The 16,879-nt window shown below is 43.0% G+C and overlaps 1 protein-coding gene across 3 annotated transcripts in view; it reads right to left on the bottom strand.

The window, feature by feature from the left end:
• CEP95 (centrosomal protein 95) overlaps window positions 1-16,879 on the bottom strand; it is a 49,663-nt gene that overhangs the window by 32,087 nt on the left and 697 nt on the right. For all 3 annotated transcript variants that reach the window (XM_007527677.3, XM_060202565.1, XM_060202566.1), the window contains exons 2-5: window positions 12,885-13,013; window positions 11,319-11,426; window positions 6,451-6,561; window positions 223-325 (exon numbers count right to left, since the gene is read on the bottom strand). In XM_007527677.3, the coding sequence (XP_007527739.2) occupies window positions 223-325; window positions 6,451-6,561; window positions 11,319-11,426; window positions 12,885-13,013 (451 nt within the window). The remainder of the gene's footprint in view (window positions 1-222; window positions 326-6,450; window positions 6,562-11,318; window positions 11,427-12,884; window positions 13,014-16,879) is intronic.

The following is a 16,879-nucleotide window of genomic DNA, read 5'->3' as shown; positions in this document are numbered from 1 at the left end:
GCTCCCCCCCCCTCCTGTGCGCTATGTGAGACTCATCTCTCTGTCATATGCGATTACTTAAACCTTTTTAAGAAAATGACAAATTAGTAAATGTATTAAAAGATTTCTTTGAGAGAAGGAACCAGAGCATTACTTTGGCATGTAGTATTTGCATGCAATTTTATCTCTTAGAAGAAAAAAGCCTAACTTGTTTTGATTAAATTTATAGACATTGAGCACTACCTCCCAAAAGAAACTCTTTTCCATGATTTGGAATTTCTAGTACTTCCTGGTGCTTCCAGAAGTTCATTTCCATGGGATACTTCAAAATCAAGTTCAGTTTCACCTGTTTAGAATAGATAAAAACAAGTCTAGTTAATACTACCATTTCTCTAGTAGTGATAAGGACAGTAAAGCACTTTCAACCACACTTCCCCCTAAACTTGGCTGCTAATAACAGTAAACTCAGAACCAAATCATTATGATTATATATTATGTTGAAATAGTATTGTTTTACTTTAAAAAGAGCCTGCAGTTCTATTTATTTTTAAATTTTTTATATTTATTTATTTTCCCTAAGCCCTTGTTTTATTGTAGTTATTGTTGTTGCCATTGATGTTGTTGTTGTTGGATAGGACAGAGAAAAATGGAGAGAGGAAGGGAAGACAGAGGGGGGGAGAGAAAGACAGACACCTGCAGACCTGCTTCACCACCTGTGAAGTAACTCCCCTGTAGGTGGGAAGCTGGGGGTTCAAACCGGGATCCTTATGCCGATCCTTTTGCTTTGCACCATGTGCACTTAATCTACTGTGCCTTCGCCTGATTCCCAGTTTTATTTTTTAACAGAGCCCTGCTCAGTTCTGGCTGTGGCACTGGGGATTGAACCCTGGGCCTCTGGTGCCTCAGGCATGAAAATCTTTTTGCATAAGTACTATGCTATCTTTCCCAGCCCCAATGTTTCATTTTATTTATTTAAATTTTTATTTATTTATTTTTCATTTTTCTGCCTTCAGGGTTATCGCTGGGGATCTACAAATGCCTGCACTACAAATACACTGCTCCTGGAAGCCATTATTTCCATTTTGTTGCCCTTGTTGTAGCTGTTATTGTTGTCATAGCTGTTGTTGTTGGATAGGACAGAGAGAAATGAAGAGAGGAGGAGGAGACAGAGAGGGGGAGAGAAAGACACCTGTAGACCTGCTTCACCACTTGTGAATCGATCCCCCCTGCAGGTGGGGAGCCCATGGCTTTAACTGGATTTCACTTACCTTTTAAAGGTATTTATTTATTAATTAGAAAGAATCAGAGCATCACTCTGGCATATGCAACACCAGGGCTGGTACGCAGGATTTCATGGTTGAGAGTTTAATGCCTTATACACTGTGCCACCTCCTAGGCCATAGCAGTGTTTTGTTTTTTTTTAATTATGTGGTATAGTAGTCTGGGAGGTGGTGCAATGGATAAAGCACTGGACTCTCAAGCATGAGGTCCTGAATTCAATCCCCGGCAACACATGTACCAGAGTGATGTCTGGTTCTTTCTCTCTGTCCTCCTATCCCTCTCATTAATAAATGAAATATTAAAAAAAAAAAAAAAGGGGAGTCAGGCAGTAGCACAGTGGGCTAAGCGCAGGTGGCGCAAAGCACAAGGACTGGTGTAAGGATTCCGGTTCAAGCCCCTGGCTCCCCACCTGCAGGGGAGTTGCTTCACAAGCGGTGAAGTAGGTCTGCAGGTGTCTATCTTTCTCTCCCCCTCTCTGTCTTCCCTTCCTCTCTCCATTTCTCTCTGTCCTATCCAACAACAACAATAGTACCTACAACAAAAAAACAAGGGCAACAAAAGGGACTAAATCAATATAAAAATAATTTTAAAATACATTAAAGAAAACTGGCATTTTATTATTCCTATTCCTCCCTAGATGAAGAGGATATAGAAAGAAAGATAACTAGGTTGTATTTTCAAAAAACTAACAAAAAACACATGACTTTCTTGGGTGTGGGAAATGGCCTAGTTTTAGTACATAAAGTCTTGGGTACTCTCAAGTGTGAGGTCCCTAGTTTAACCCAGGTATCCCATGTGTCAGAGTGACACTCTGTTCCCCCCCCCCATCAACAAATTTTGAAAAAGAAAAAGGACTTTGTCAGCCTTCTTTAAGAATATCAATTTCCCCCCTGCACCATAACTGAGAAATACACTTTTACCAGCAGCATTAGATTCCCTGTTTAAAAACTAGCACTTCCATTTTGTTTCTATTTCTGTCTTCACCAAGCAACTGGATGCTCAAACATGATTCCCAAGTTCCATCATTGGTAACACATGTGCCAGAGTGATGCTCTAGCTCTCTTTCTCATCATTAAATGGAGGAGGAAGGTGAGGGAGAGGGAGAGGAGAAATGCTTAAGTAATACAATGAGCAGTAGCAGAATGTAGGATTAAGCTGCATGGTGTACCTTCAAATCCCTTAGAGCCTTGTTCTTTAATGATTAATGATAATGCTAGCTCAGGCACGAGGAAAAAGTTACTCTAAGTGACCAGTGATTACCAAAGATTTTCCATTATCATTAATTGGCTTTAAAAAATATATATTTATGGGGGTCGGGCGGTGGTGCAGTGGGTTAAGCGCATGTGGCGCAAAGCGCAGGGACTGGTGCAAGGATCCCGGTTCGAGCCCCCGGCTCCCCACCTGCAGGCGAGTCGCTTCACAGGCGGTGAAGCAGGTCTGCAGGTGTCTATCTTTCTCTCCCCTTCTCTGTCTTCCCCTCCTCTCTCCATTTCTCTCTGTCCTATCCAACAACGAATTGCGTCAACAAGGGCAATAATAATAACTACAACGAAGCTACAACAAGGGCAACAAAAGGGGGACAAAATGGCCTCCAGGAGCAGTGGATTCATGGTGCAGGCACTGAGCCCAGCAATAACCCTGGAGGAGGGAAAAAAAATTATTTATTCCCTTTTGTTGCCCTTGTTTTATTGTTGTAGTTATCAGTTGTTGTTGATGTCATTGTTGTTGATGTCGTTGTTGTTGACAGAAATGGAGAGAGAACAGGAAGACAGAGAGGGGGAGAGAAAGACAGACACCTGCAGACCTGCTTCACCGCCTGTGAATCGACTCCCCTGTAGGTGGGGAGCAGGGGCCTCAAACCAGGATCCTTATGCTGGTCCTTGTGCTTTGCGCCACTTGTGCTTAACCCACTGCGCTACTACCTGACTCCCCTAATTGTCCTTTTAAAGAATCAGACCAACTCAGCCTGGGCCTGAAAAGGTGAGAATTCGACTTCTGAAAACATTACTCAGTGAAGGCCCTATCTGAACAACGGCTTCTTTTTTTTTTTTTTTTTTTTAATTTTTTATTTAAGAAAGGATTAGTGAACAAAAGCATAAGGTAGGAGGGGTACAACTCCACACAATTCCCAACACCCAATCCCCATAACCCACCCCCTCCCATGGTAGCTTTCCCATTCTCTATCCCTCTGGGAGCATGGACCCAGGGTCGTTGAGGGTTGCAGAAGGTAGAAGGTCTGGTGAACAACGGCTTCTACCAGAACCACGATCACTACATTCTCCTGGCCCCCTCTCCAAGTGTCTCGCCATTCCCAGACTCACATATAAAGTACCTCTCTCTCTCACTTCTTTCCTCTTCCCATCCCAACGCTCTATACTCAGGCCACTGTCATCTTTCCCTACCTGCAACCAAGTACTATGTTGTAAAAGCTGTTGCTGTCATTATAACATTTCACATTAATGATTTTACTTAAGTAAAGGTAGTATCTACCAATTAATCTTGTTGTTAAAATGACTAAAAAGACACAGAGCATCCAAATACCTACTGGTAGCCTTGAATTAGGTATGTTTTTCATATACTTCACTCTCCCTCAAATTTTTGATGTTTTTTTATTATATGTATTTACGGCTTTCTTCCTGGCTTGAGTATAGATTTCTATGAGAGTAATAAACATGGCATGCAATTTTAAATCCTCCCATAGTAAATAAGTACCTACCTGGGTCGGTATTTAACACAGATCAAACACTCAACACTTAAAGCTGGGGAAGTATATAGCTCAAGTGATAGAGCATCAACCTTTTTTATAAGTTGATTTACTTATATTTTTTCTTGCCACTAGAATTATCACTGGGGTTCTGCCTACATGATGAATTAACCCCTTCCAGTGGGCTCTTTTATTTTTTTCTTTTATTAGTCTGAGCCGAGAGAAATTGAGAGAGGATGGGGGAGACAGGGATAGGGAAACAGAGATACCTACAGACCCACTTCACCGCTTGTGAAGCTACCTTCCTACAGGTGTGGAGTGGGGCCTCAAACCTGGGTCCTTGAACATGGTTAAGGTGCACCATCACCTGGCCCCCCACCACCAAGATTTTCATGTCTGAAGTTCCCAGTTTGATCCCCAGTGCTGCATGTGTCAGAATGGTATTCGTTTTCTTTGCTTTGTGCGAAATTCTCTTATATATAGTAAATAATGTTTTTAAAAAATGGACACTGGGAGTGAATGGATTCAATAACCTTGGTGGCAATTAAAAACAAACCTCAACACGCAAAAGTTTTTGAAATAAAAAGAAATTGCTAGTATAATGTGCCTTTCCAGACATTACTTATATATGCTTTTAAATCTTTTAATTTAGCAACAGGATAAAAGGTAGAAAATCAACTCCAAAGAGTCCAAGATCAATCTGAAATATTATAATCACAGACTGAGTCTCAACATCAACAATATGAGAAGCAGGATAGGGGGTGGGGGATGGGAGATAGCATAATAATTATGCAGAAAGACTTTCATGCCTGAGGCTCCAAGGTCCCAGGTTCAATCCTTGGCACCACTATCAACCAAAGCTGAGCAGTGCTCTGGTTGAGAGAGAGGAGCACAGATGGTAAGCCAATTCAAAAGTTGTGTCTTCATATGCATTCAAATTTGTCAATTCCTGGTCCCCACCTGCAAGGGAAAAGCTTTGCAAGTGGTGAAGCAGTGCTGAAGGTGTCTCTCCCTACCCTGTTGATTTCTGACAGTCTCTAGCCAATAAATAATGATTTTTTTTTTTAAAGAATTTGTCAGTTGCTATTACAGAAAATACTTTTAGGGAAACTTCACAGTAGTAAACTCACTTTTACCCCTGTGCGATTTTACCACTTTTTTAAAAAAAATATTTATTTATTTTCCCTTTTGTTGCCCTTGTTTAACATTGTTGTGGTTATTAATGTTGTTGTTGTTGGATAGGACAGGGAGAAATGGAGAGAGGAGGGGAAGACAGAGAGGGGGAGAGAAAGACAGACACCTGCAGACCTGCTTCACCGCTTGTGAAGCGACTCCCTTGCAGGTGGGGAGCCGGGGTTCGAACCGGGATCCTTATGCCGATCCTTGTGCTTTGCGCCACCTGCGCTTAGCCCGCTGCGCTACAGCCCGACTCCCAAGTCCAAGGTTTTATCTACTATGCTTCCTCCCAGACCCCTCTTTAGCAATGATAAATAACATTGTAATGAAGATTCTCAAGTGTCTAACTTTCCTTTATATTATTTCCTTAGGAAAATAGAAGGGGGTTTATAAAGCACTTAACACACTGCAGTTTAAAATAGAAGGGGGTTTATAAAGCACTTAACACACTGCAGTTTAACAACCATAGCCTTCTGGGAAAATATGGGAATATTGACCTTCATAATTACCACTACAAAAATAAAACTCAATTATCACTTAAAAAGTTAACAGAGGGAGAATACAGGTCCATGAAGGATGATAAATGACATAGTGGGGGTTGTATTGTTAAATGGGAATCTGGGGAATGTTATGCATGTACAAACTATTGTATTTACTATTGAATGTAAAACATTAATCCCCCAATAAAGAAATAAATAAAAAAAAAAAGTTAACAGAAAAAGACTATTAGAATTTGGGCAACTGGGTCAGGGGAAATGATATAGCAGGTTTAGAAATTCTAGGTTTAATTCCCAGCAAAATCATAAGCCAGAAGAGCTAAGCAGTGCTATTATAAAAAAGATTATTTGGGGAACTGAGAGTCATAGAAGAGTAAAACAAAAAATATTCAGTCACAAATTTAAGTAGAGAATGACAACAGAAACACACCATTTCTTCCTGCTCATATCTCAGCAACATCCAAATGTAGTAACAGAAATGGCAGTTACAACACAGGAAATTTTCGAGTCAACAAATTCATCCAATAGCAGGACAATAAGTACTTTTAGCCAGGATTTAGCTTTCTATAATAGATCAGTCTGAATTTATATATAATACTCAAATTAACAAGGAACAAGGTAACAGTCTAGGACAAAGTTTTCAAATACTTGAAACAGTAAGAATTGAAATTTAATTGATAATCTAATTTATTGGGCATATTGTATTAGGTATTCTTTTCTAATTTTTAGGGATTCTATTTGCTATGAAGAAAAACAGATAAGAAGAAAAAAGGCAATAGGACACAATCAAACCAAATTTCAGTTTCAACTTACATTTCTCATGAGATGCTTCACTGATATGTTCTGTGAGATACTCCAACAAGCCATCAAATATTTCTAGGAGATTTCTAATAGATTCTTTATCTCCTTTAACTATATTTTCTCCTAAACACAGAATACAAAACTATTAAAAATTTACCAAGAAATGAAGCTTTAATTTTGAAGTGGGTGTATCACTGAAAATACAAGTAAAAAATACAAGGATTATAAAGTAACACAGCTGTAAGAATGATGCTACGGAAAGCAGGGCACCAAAGTAAAAACCCTGTGGTGAAGGGGAGGGTGGCCATTGGGCTTCCCAGAGCGGCAGGGGTTGGGGGGGGGGTTTGGGATGGGACACAGTCTTTTGGTGGTGGGAATGGTGTTTATGTACACTCCTATTAAAGTGTAGACATATAAACCACTATTTAATGAGAGGGGAAAAATTGATCATATGTCTAGAACTTCTTAAATCATAGACTGAGTCTTTTTAATTATATAGGCTGTCTTTGATACGTTGACTCTCTCAAAAGCCTAGACCAGGGAGAACAGAAGCAACTGGTAGCACAGCTATACATAAGATGCTGGGTATTATACCCCAAACCCTAACAAAGGGACTTTTCAAAGTTAACCCAATCACTAAATAATGTGATGATAACAATAACTATCCATTGTCTTCTTGAACCCTCAGACAGCAGGAACCTCACATTCCCACTATAGAGCCTATATTTCCCCCAGTCCTGGAACCTCACAGTGGGGCCCACTTTCCTGCATGCTTCTCTCAATTCAAATCAAATAATATTGCATCCACGGATCGCAACCCAATCAAACCAAACAAGTGCCACCCCAGCATGCTTCACTTTAGACTGTGTCCAGAGACTCCAGTTGTGGAATGACAACCCTTCAGCTTCATCACCAGAGACGACCCGAACTGCCCCTGCAGCTACAGACAATGACCCACATAGTCAACGACTGCCACCTCTCCAGATTCAAAGGAGGTCTCGAAATTTTACATCAGGCTCAACCTGACACTGTTGACTGGCTATGGAAGAAGGGCAAATGCTAGAAGAAGAAGAAGCTTCATCACTCAGGTGAGACCTTTCCTTTCATAGTATTCTCTAATTCCATTCCAGGTGTTCCACTCCCCAATAAAGTCCCCAAACCTAGATATAGTCCAGGTCCCCTGAGATACAGCATACAACATACAACACGTGCCCATAAACTAGGGAAAAATATATACCTGAAAGCTGAAGTACACAAGAGCCTGCAGGGAATTCCCACCCCCCACCACACACTCTTCATCTGCACTATTCCAGTCTTTAGGTCCATGGTTGTTCAACAATTTGTTTGGCTTTGTATGTTAACTCTCTTTTCAGCCACCAGGTTCCAGATGCCAGCACAATGCCGACCAGACTTCCCTGGACAGACGACCCCACCAATGTGTCCTGGAGCTCCACTACCCCAGAGACCCACCCTACTAGGGAAAGAGAGAGGCAGACTGGGAGTATGGATTAACCAGTCAATGCCCATGCACAGCGGGGAAGCAATTACAGAAGCCAGACGTTCCACCTAGTGCAACCCACAATGACCCTGGGTCCATACTCCCAGAGGGACAGAGAATGAGAAAGCTATCAGGGGAGGGGAGGGGATATGGAGATCGGGTGGTGGGAATTGTTTGGAACTGTACCCCTCTTATCCTATGGTTTTGTTAATGTCTCCTTTCTTAAATTAAAAAAAAAAAAAGAATGATGCTGCAGGGCAGGCGTAGATAGCATAATGGTTATGCAAACAGACTCCCATGCCTGAGGCTCCATAGTCCCAGGTTGAGTCCCCTGCACCACCATAAACCAGAGTTGAGCAGTGCTTTGGTAGAAAAAAGAAAAAAAAAAAAAAGATGCTACAAACACTGAAAACATCAAATTCTTGTTGCCAGTTTATATCTGAAGAAACAAAGGGGTTAGTCTTGGCTATCAAGTCTGATGACTTATCAGCATATCCCTTCCTTAATGAAGCAGCAAAATAGGTGAATTTAAAACATCCTCTAGTAAAATCTATAAAAAATAAGTCAGACAGGCAGAACTTTATCAAGTTGAAAAAACAAAATAGCAAGGCAGAAGAACCCTGTTTCAGACTGAAGGAACATGATATCAAAACAAAACACCTGCGGAGCTGCTGTCACTGAGAATTCTCATATATGTTACCTGTTATTTATTTATTTAAGATCACCCATATTCCTGGCTAAATGACCTCTTTTATCTCATCCCATCCTTAATTTCTTGAGCTTTAACTTTACAGCCAGCTTTATTTTTTGCTTTGGCAAATGCTGTTTGTTTTTTCCTTTTGTTGCCTGTTTTATTGCTGTAGGTATTAATGTTGTTACTGATGTCATCATTGTTGGATAGGACAGAGAGAAATGGAGAGAGATGGGGAAGACAGCAAGGGGGAGAGAAAGACAGACACCTGCAGACCTGCTTCACCGCCTGTGAAGCGACTCCCTTGCAGGTGGGGAGCCGGGGGCTCGAACTGGGATCCTTATGCTGGTCTTTGTGCTTCGTGCCATGTGTGTGTTTAACCCGCTATGCTACCGACTCCTGCAAATGCTTATTTTTTAAAATAAATTTTAATTAATTTAACACTACAGTATTATATGATTTAGAGCAGTTAGTACCTATACTTAAGTGTGTGTATGTATCTCCATCAACCAAGGTTCCTGTGCCATTATACCAAATAAAAACTCCCACTTTTCCCTTCTCCTCAAGGTCCTTCTTTCCAAAAGTCACCCTAATGTTCAGTCTAAGAGTCAGCTTGGTTTTTACTTTTTGCAAGTTATTTTGTCTGTTATCTATATGCCACATATGAGTGAAGCCATTTGATAGTAGTTCCTGCATGATTTTTACTCCTTTGGTATAGTAATCTCTACTTCTAACCATTCTTGGTCCCGAATGAGTGTCATCTTTGTAGTTAAACACACCCACCCACACCACACAGTCTCCATATCCATAATCTTTAAGTAGTCCCCAGTACATAGTCCCCATAGATTTTGTTTTCAAGGTTATTACCTCATGTATTTGTCCAACAATTATTTACTTTTATTTCAGACATAGAAAGAGATGGAGAGAGCAACAGATGCCAAAGCATCAGTCCCAACATCTGTGGTACTTTCCTCAACTTTTACGATGTGTGGTTTTGGGGCTCAAACCTAAGGCTTCTCACATGGTGAGGTATGTATACACTCTATCAGGTGAGCTATCTTGGCCCTGTCCCACAGACTGACTTTTGCCTGCCTGCCTTTCTATTAAAAAGCATAGAAAAACAGTGCTGGGAAAAAGCATAATGGTTATGTAAAAGACTTTTATGCCTGAGGTTCTGAGGTCCCAGGTTCAATCCCCAGCACCACCAAAAGCCAGAACTGAGCAGTGCTCTGGCATCCATCTATTTATCTATCCATCTTTCACTACAAATTAAGTATTTTTATAAAAGCATTGAAACACAACATGTTTAATGTCATTTAAAATGGTCTAAAATCAACATAAAGGATGAAATGAAGTTAACTCTTGAGACATTTGCATTGCCATTTGGGAGACCATGCTTGATATTCTCCTGAATTTCAGCTAGTATAGAAGAAGCAGAGTGAAATTCTGTTACTTCAGAGAATCTACTCACTTATAATTTGTCATTTTGCTAAAACTTACCTAAATCAGGAATCTGATGTTACAATATTAATAGTAAAGGTATATATATATATATATATATATATATATATATCAAAAATCTTTTTTTTTTTTTTTTGAAATTTTAACTAGATACACAAGTATACCCAAGGGTACACTTAGGACTTCTCAGTATCCAAGACTGGGAGTACACTCTACCAACCCAGCAACTAAAACTGCCAGCCAGAATGTGTGTTTCATGGTATACGACAAACTGCTTGAAACAGAACATAAGAGACAAGAACAAAGAGCACCACAAATTATCCTTTTATTTATTTTACCAGAGCACTGCTCAGCTGACTCATCCTGGTGTGGAAGATTGAACCCGGGACTTGGAGCCTCAGGTATGATAAGTCTCTTTGCATAACCATTATGCTATCTACCCTAGCTTTTTTTTTCTGGTAACTTTTCATTACATTTATTTATTTATACACTGGATAGAGACAGCCAGAAATTGAAAGGGAAGGGAGAGATAAAGGGAGAGAGACAGAGAGACACCTGCAGCCCTGCTTCACCACTCATGAAGATTTCTCCTGCAGGTGGAGACTGGGGACTTGAACCTGGGTCCTTGTGGATTGTAATATGTGCACTCAACCAGGTGCGCCACCACCCAGCCCCTCTACCTCTTTCAATCATCCTTTACAGATGTAGAGTATTCTCTGTATGGTTCTATCTTAATTGATTTAGTATTCCCAGAACTTTTAGGTACTTCTAATTTTATACTATTATTATTTTAATTTAAATTTAATTTTATTTTAACCAGAGCACTGCTTAGCTCTGGTTCATGGTGATGCTAGGGATTAAACCTAAGAGTTCAGAGCCTCAGGCATGAAAATTACTGTGAATAATCATGCTCTCTCTAGCCTGATATTTTTAATTTTTACAAGCAAACAGCATGGTTACTTTAAAATAAAACAATAATAAAAGGCATACTTTGAACCACCAGCTAAAATATTTACATCTCAGACCTGGATCTATCAAACTCAATGTCTGACTCTTCATGCAGAAGGTCTCAAGGAAGGCTGTTGTGACTGCAGTAGTCTATGGTCTTGGCAAGGTGGCATCATTTGGTCTATCCCATAGGCTTACTCATTTGGTTAAACAATGGCAAGGGTATGACTTAACAAATTTTAACAAAACACACAAATAACTGATAGCTAAGTATATACCAACCTGTTATGTGAGACAAGCTGACCTGCAGGTAATCCAAGGCCAGTGAATCAATTACTGCTTGAACATTGTGAGCTTCATCCTCTTGACTCTTGGGGATAACTATGAGATCTGGGGGGGGAAAGTGGGGGGGTGATGGACGATAAAAAAATTCTTAATTTCATCTTATTATCTGACCAGGTTTATGAATAAGCTTAACAGCTATAAATCACTGTTCAAAGAGAACAAAGTACAGATGATGTTAACTAACCCTGCCTGCCTCCCACATATTTTTTTTTGGTCGCTGTCAGGCATTCACCACTGAAGGACAACTTTTTTCAGATAGTAAGGGAGAGATGGAGATATACCACAGCATAGAAGCTTCTCCCAGTGGTTGGGGTAGGTAGCATAATGGTTATGCAGAGACTCCCATGCCTGATGCTCCCAAGTCCCAGGTTCAATACCCTGCCCCACCATAAACGAGATCCGAGCAGTGCTCATGGTAAAAAAATTAAATTCATCCAATGCCATGAAGGCTGAGGTTAGAACCTGGGTCTTGCATGTAGCAAAGTATGCTTCTCAGGAGAACTCTCAGTAGCCTACAAACGACAATTTGTGACAGAAATATGAATTTATAAACTAACTTGCCAGTAAGATGTTACAAGTAAATCAGATTTAAAAACATGAATTTTTATTTTCAAGCCATTTTTTTCTGTTGTCATTAATAGTAAGAGTTTACAAGATTATAAGATTACAGGGTGTAGATCCACACCACACCCCCCACCAGAGTTTTGTATCCCCATCCTCACAAGGATAACCACTGGAGCTGTCAAAATCTGTCAAAATGACAGTTTTTTCCTTTTACATGATTCAATTTCTCTAGATTCCACATGTAAGTAAAACCATCAGTTGAAAACACCAGTTCTCTAAAAAAAAAAAGTATTATTTGTTTTTCTATTTATTGGAATGAGAAAGAGAGAAATTGAGGGAAGGAGAAGACAGAGACAGATACCTGCAGCATAGCTTCACCACTTATAAAGATTCCCCTCTGCAGGTAGGGATAGGGGTCTTAAACTTGGGTCCTTTAGCACTGTAATGTGCACTTAACCAGATGTGCCACCAGCTGCCCCCCCAATACCAATTCTCATCTCTTATACTGGTAAAATAATAGGATCCAAGAAGTTTCCAAGTTCTATTTACTTGTTTAACTTTCACAAAGCATTAAAGGATGAATTATAAACAATGATGATCAAGACCAGTCAAAATGACTTGATCAATACTATTACGGGTATCTTCACAAGTGAAGCAGGTCTACAGATGTCTTTCTCTCTCCCTAACTTCCCTTCCCCTCAATTTTCTCTGTCCTATCCAAAAAAAAATAAGGGGGGGGGAGATGGCTGTGGGAGCGGTGGATTCATAGTGCAGGCCCTAAGCCCCTTTGAAGCAAAGAAAAAAAAAGTACAATCATTTAAATAAAAATAAAATGTGCACAATCTTACTATTTTATAAACACCATAAAGTATATAAAGGCACTAGAAATTTCTGGCTTAAGCTATAAACATTATTCCTCCCACTTTTTTGTGCCCTTACCTGGTACTTTTTCTCCCAAAATTGATTGATAAAGAGCAATAAAAACGTTAGCATCACAATCTTCTAATTCATGTATTCTCAGGTGTATGTGACATTTCAAAAGAAGGTTGTTTGCAATGGTTACCCACTCTGTTGGGAAAGGAAGGGAAAAGATCAGCTTTAAATATGACATATGTGTGTGTGTGTGTGTTAGGGAGATAGCATAACAGTTATACTAAAAGACTGCGGTTTTATACAAACATCACTTTATTTTTACTTTTAGACAGACAAAGAAAGAAACCACAACACTGAAGCTTCCAGCAATGCAGTAGGGTCAGATTTAGAATGAGGCTGCACACATGGCAAAGCAGCATGCTGAGCTATGCCTGAGGCTGAGATCCCAAGCTCCATCCACAGCGTTATAAGGGCCAGAGGTGAGCACTGCTCTGGTCAAACAAAACAGGCATTAGACATTAAATTTTGTAAGAGAAGGTATGTAATTGTTACAAAATTTCAGACTCATGCATGATTTTTTTATATTTATTTTCCCTTTTGTTGCCCTTGTTGTTTTATTGTTGTAGTTATTGCTGTCATTTCATTGTTGTTCGATAGGACAGAGAAATGGAGAGAGGAGGGGAAGGCAGAGAGGGGAAGAGAAAGACAGACACCTGCAGACCTGCTTCACTGCCTATGAAGCGACTCCCTGAAGGTGGGGAGCTGGGGCTTTAACCAGGATCCTTACGCTGCTCCTTGCGTTTCGTGCCACGTGCACTTAACCCGCTGCGCTACCACTCGACTCCCCAGGCATGATTTTTTAAAGATTCATCTAATTTACTGGAAGGCTTCAGAGTGCTCTAATTTCAATGTAGTCGAAATGATGAAATGCAATTTTTTATTGTTGCAACCTAAAATCTTATTTTACCCTGGTTTTTATTTTACAAAGGGGTGTTTTTATTTAAAGTGTTTTTAAGATAAATGCAAAACTGTGTCATAAACAAAGTTGTGCTAGTGATAATCTCTCAGGTTACTAGAAACTAATGAATGTTGCTTCAAATTCCCTATAGTATCAGCCATATTTTTACCCAATTATTTTGTGCAGGTCAGAATTTCTCTGGTGCTCAAATAGGTGGTGATTAACTTAGGTTGTTAAAGTCTGAGGAATAATGACAACAACACGACTGTACTTGTGAGCCTTATAAAAAACGTGATATTGTGGTCCAGGAGGTGGCACAGTGGATAAAGCACTGGATTTTCAACCATGAGGTCCTGAGTTTGATCCCTGGCAGCACATGTACCAGAGTGATGTCTGGTTCTCTCTCTCCTCCTATCTTTCTCATGAACAAATGAATAAATTCTTAAAAACGTGATATTTATTAAAGATGGGAGGGATAGATAGCATAATGGTTACATAAAGATATTCTCATGCCTGAGGATGCAAAGTCCTAGGTTCAATCCCCAGTACCACTAAAAGCCAGAGTTGATCAGTAATCTGGTTAAAAAAAAAAAAAAGAAAAAGTAAAAATTAAGGGGCTGGTTGGTGGTGCACATGTTTCAATGCACAATAACCCGGGTTCAAGCCCCGAGTCCCCCCACCTGCAGGGGAAAGCTTTGCCAGTGGTATAGGTGTAGCAGTGCTGTCAGTGTCTTCCTTCTCTATTTCTGGCTGTCTCTACCCAATAAACAGAGATTTAAAAAAATAATAAAAAGAAAATCTAGAAAACGCCCCCAAACGCCTTTAACTTTAGAGCCAGCACAAGAACAAGATACCTCGAGGGTAGTGTTGAAGGGGTCTTCTGGCCAAGGGTAACTTAGAAAGCTTCAAGTATCTGTTCCCTGATATGACTGCAGTCAAGGGGGAGGGTCTGTTATTCTGGATTAGGTAGAAGTGTGCTCTGCATAAGCTCTGGAATCGTGTGCACGGACGCGGGTTCAAGCCCCTGGTCCCCACTTGCAGGGGAAAAACTCCACGAGGGCTGTAGGTGTCTCTGTCTCTCTCCCTATGTCCCCATTCCCCTCTCAATTTCTGGCTGACTATCCAGTAAACGGAGATCACATAAAATAAAAGCATCTGGGCTTAAAAGAATGTGTGTCCTGAGGCTCCGATCTCCCCACCTCCACCGCAGCCCCGAGGCTGTGAGAGTGTGTGTGAGTGTGAGGGGAGGCTTCTCTCCCAGGCTCCTCTCGTCTCCCCGCCGCCCCAATGTGTGTGTGACTGAGTGTGAGAGGAGGCTCCCTCCCGCCGCCCCGATGCTGAGACTGAGAGTGAGGGGAGACTGAGTGAGTGTGAGGGGAGGCTCCCTCCCCGCCAACCCGATGCTGAGACTGAATGAGACTGAGTGAGTGTGAGGGGAGGCTCCCTCCCCCCCGCCCCGATGCTGAGACTGAGTGAGAGTGAGGGGAGACTGAGTGAGTGTGAGGGGAGGCTCCCTCCCGCCGCCCCGATGCTGAGACTGAGTGAGACTGAGTGAGTGTGAGGGAGGCTCCCTCCCCGCCGCCCCGATGCTGAGACTGAGAGTGAGGGGAGACTGAGTGAGTGTGAGGGGAGGCTCCCTCCCCGCCGCCCCGATGCTGAGACTGAGTGAGAGTGAGGGGAGGCTCCCTCCCCGCCGCCCCAATGCTGAGACTGAGTGAGAGTGAGGGGAGACTGAGTGAGTGTGAGGGAGGCTCCCTCCCCGCCGCCCCGATGCTGAGACTGAGTGAGAGTGAGGGGAGGCTCCCTCCCCGCCGCCCCGATGCTGAGACTGAGTGAGAGTGAGGGGAGGCTCCCTCCCCGCCGCCCCGATGCTGAGACTGAATGAGACTGAGTGAGTGTGAGGGAGGCTCCCTCCCGCCGCCCCGATGCTGAGTGAGACTGAGTGAGAGTGAGGGGAGACTGAGTGAGGGTGAGGGAGGCTCCCTCCCGCCGCCCCGATGCTGAGACTGAATGAGACTGAGTGAGTGTGAGGGGAGGCTCCCTCCCCGCCGCCCCGATGCTGAGACTGAGTGAGAGTGAGGGGAGACTGAGTGAGTGTGAGGGAGGCTCCCTCCCCGCCGCCCCGATGCTGAGACTGAGAGTGAGGGGAGACTGAGTGAGTGTGAGGGGAGGCTCCCTCCCCGCCAACCCGATGCTGAGACTGAATGAGACTGAGTGAGTGTGAGGGGAGGCTCCCTCCCGCCGCCCCGATGCTGAGACTGAGTGAGAGTGAGGGGAGACTGAGTGAGTGTGAGGGAGGCTCCCTCCCCGCCGCCCCGATGCTGAGACTGAGAGTGAGGGGAGACTGAGTGAGTGTGAGGGGAGGCTCCCTCCCCGCCAACCCGATGCTGAGACTGAATGAGACTGAGTGAGTGTGAGGGGAGGCTCCCTCCCGCCGCCCCATGCTGAGACTGAGTGAGAGTGAGGGGAGACTGAGTGAGTGTGAGGGGAGGCTCCCTCCCGCCGCCCAGATGCTGAGACTGAGTGAGAGTGAGGGGAGACTGAGTGAGTGTGAGGGGAGGCTCCCTCCCCGCCGCCCCGATGCTGAGACTGAGTGAGAGTGAGGGGAGACTGAGTGAGTGTGAGGGGAGGCTCCCTCCCTCCGCCCCGATGCTGAGACTGAGTGAGAGTGAGGGGAGACTGAGTGAGTGTGAGGGGAGGCTCCCTCCCCGCCGCCCCGATGCTGAGACTGAGTGAGAGTGAGGGGAGACTGAGTGAGTGTGAGGGGAGGCTCCCTCCCTCCGCCCCGATGCTGAGACTGAGTGAGAGTGAGGGGAGACTGAGTGAGTGTGAGGGGAGGCTCCCTCCCGCCGCCCCGATGCTGAGACTGAGTGAGAGTGAGGGGAGACTGAGTGAGTGTGAGGGGAGGCTCCCTCCCGCCGCCCCGATGCTGAGACTGAGTGAGAGTGAGGGGAGACTGAGTGAGTGTGAGGGGAGGCTCCCTCCCCGCCGCCCCGATGCTGAGACTGAGTGAGAGTGAGGGGAGACTGAGTGAGTGTGAGGGGAGGCTCCCTCCCCGCCGCCCCGATGCTGAGTGAGACTGAGTGAGGGTGAGGGAGGCTCC

Source organism: Erinaceus europaeus, chromosome 12 (genome assembly GCF_950295315.1).
Source record: "Erinaceus europaeus chromosome 12, mEriEur2.1, whole genome shotgun sequence".
NCBI classification, from domain to species: Eukaryota; Metazoa; Chordata; class Mammalia; order Eulipotyphla; family Erinaceidae; genus Erinaceus; species Erinaceus europaeus.
This window is presented reverse-complemented; position numbering and strand designations above follow the sequence as displayed.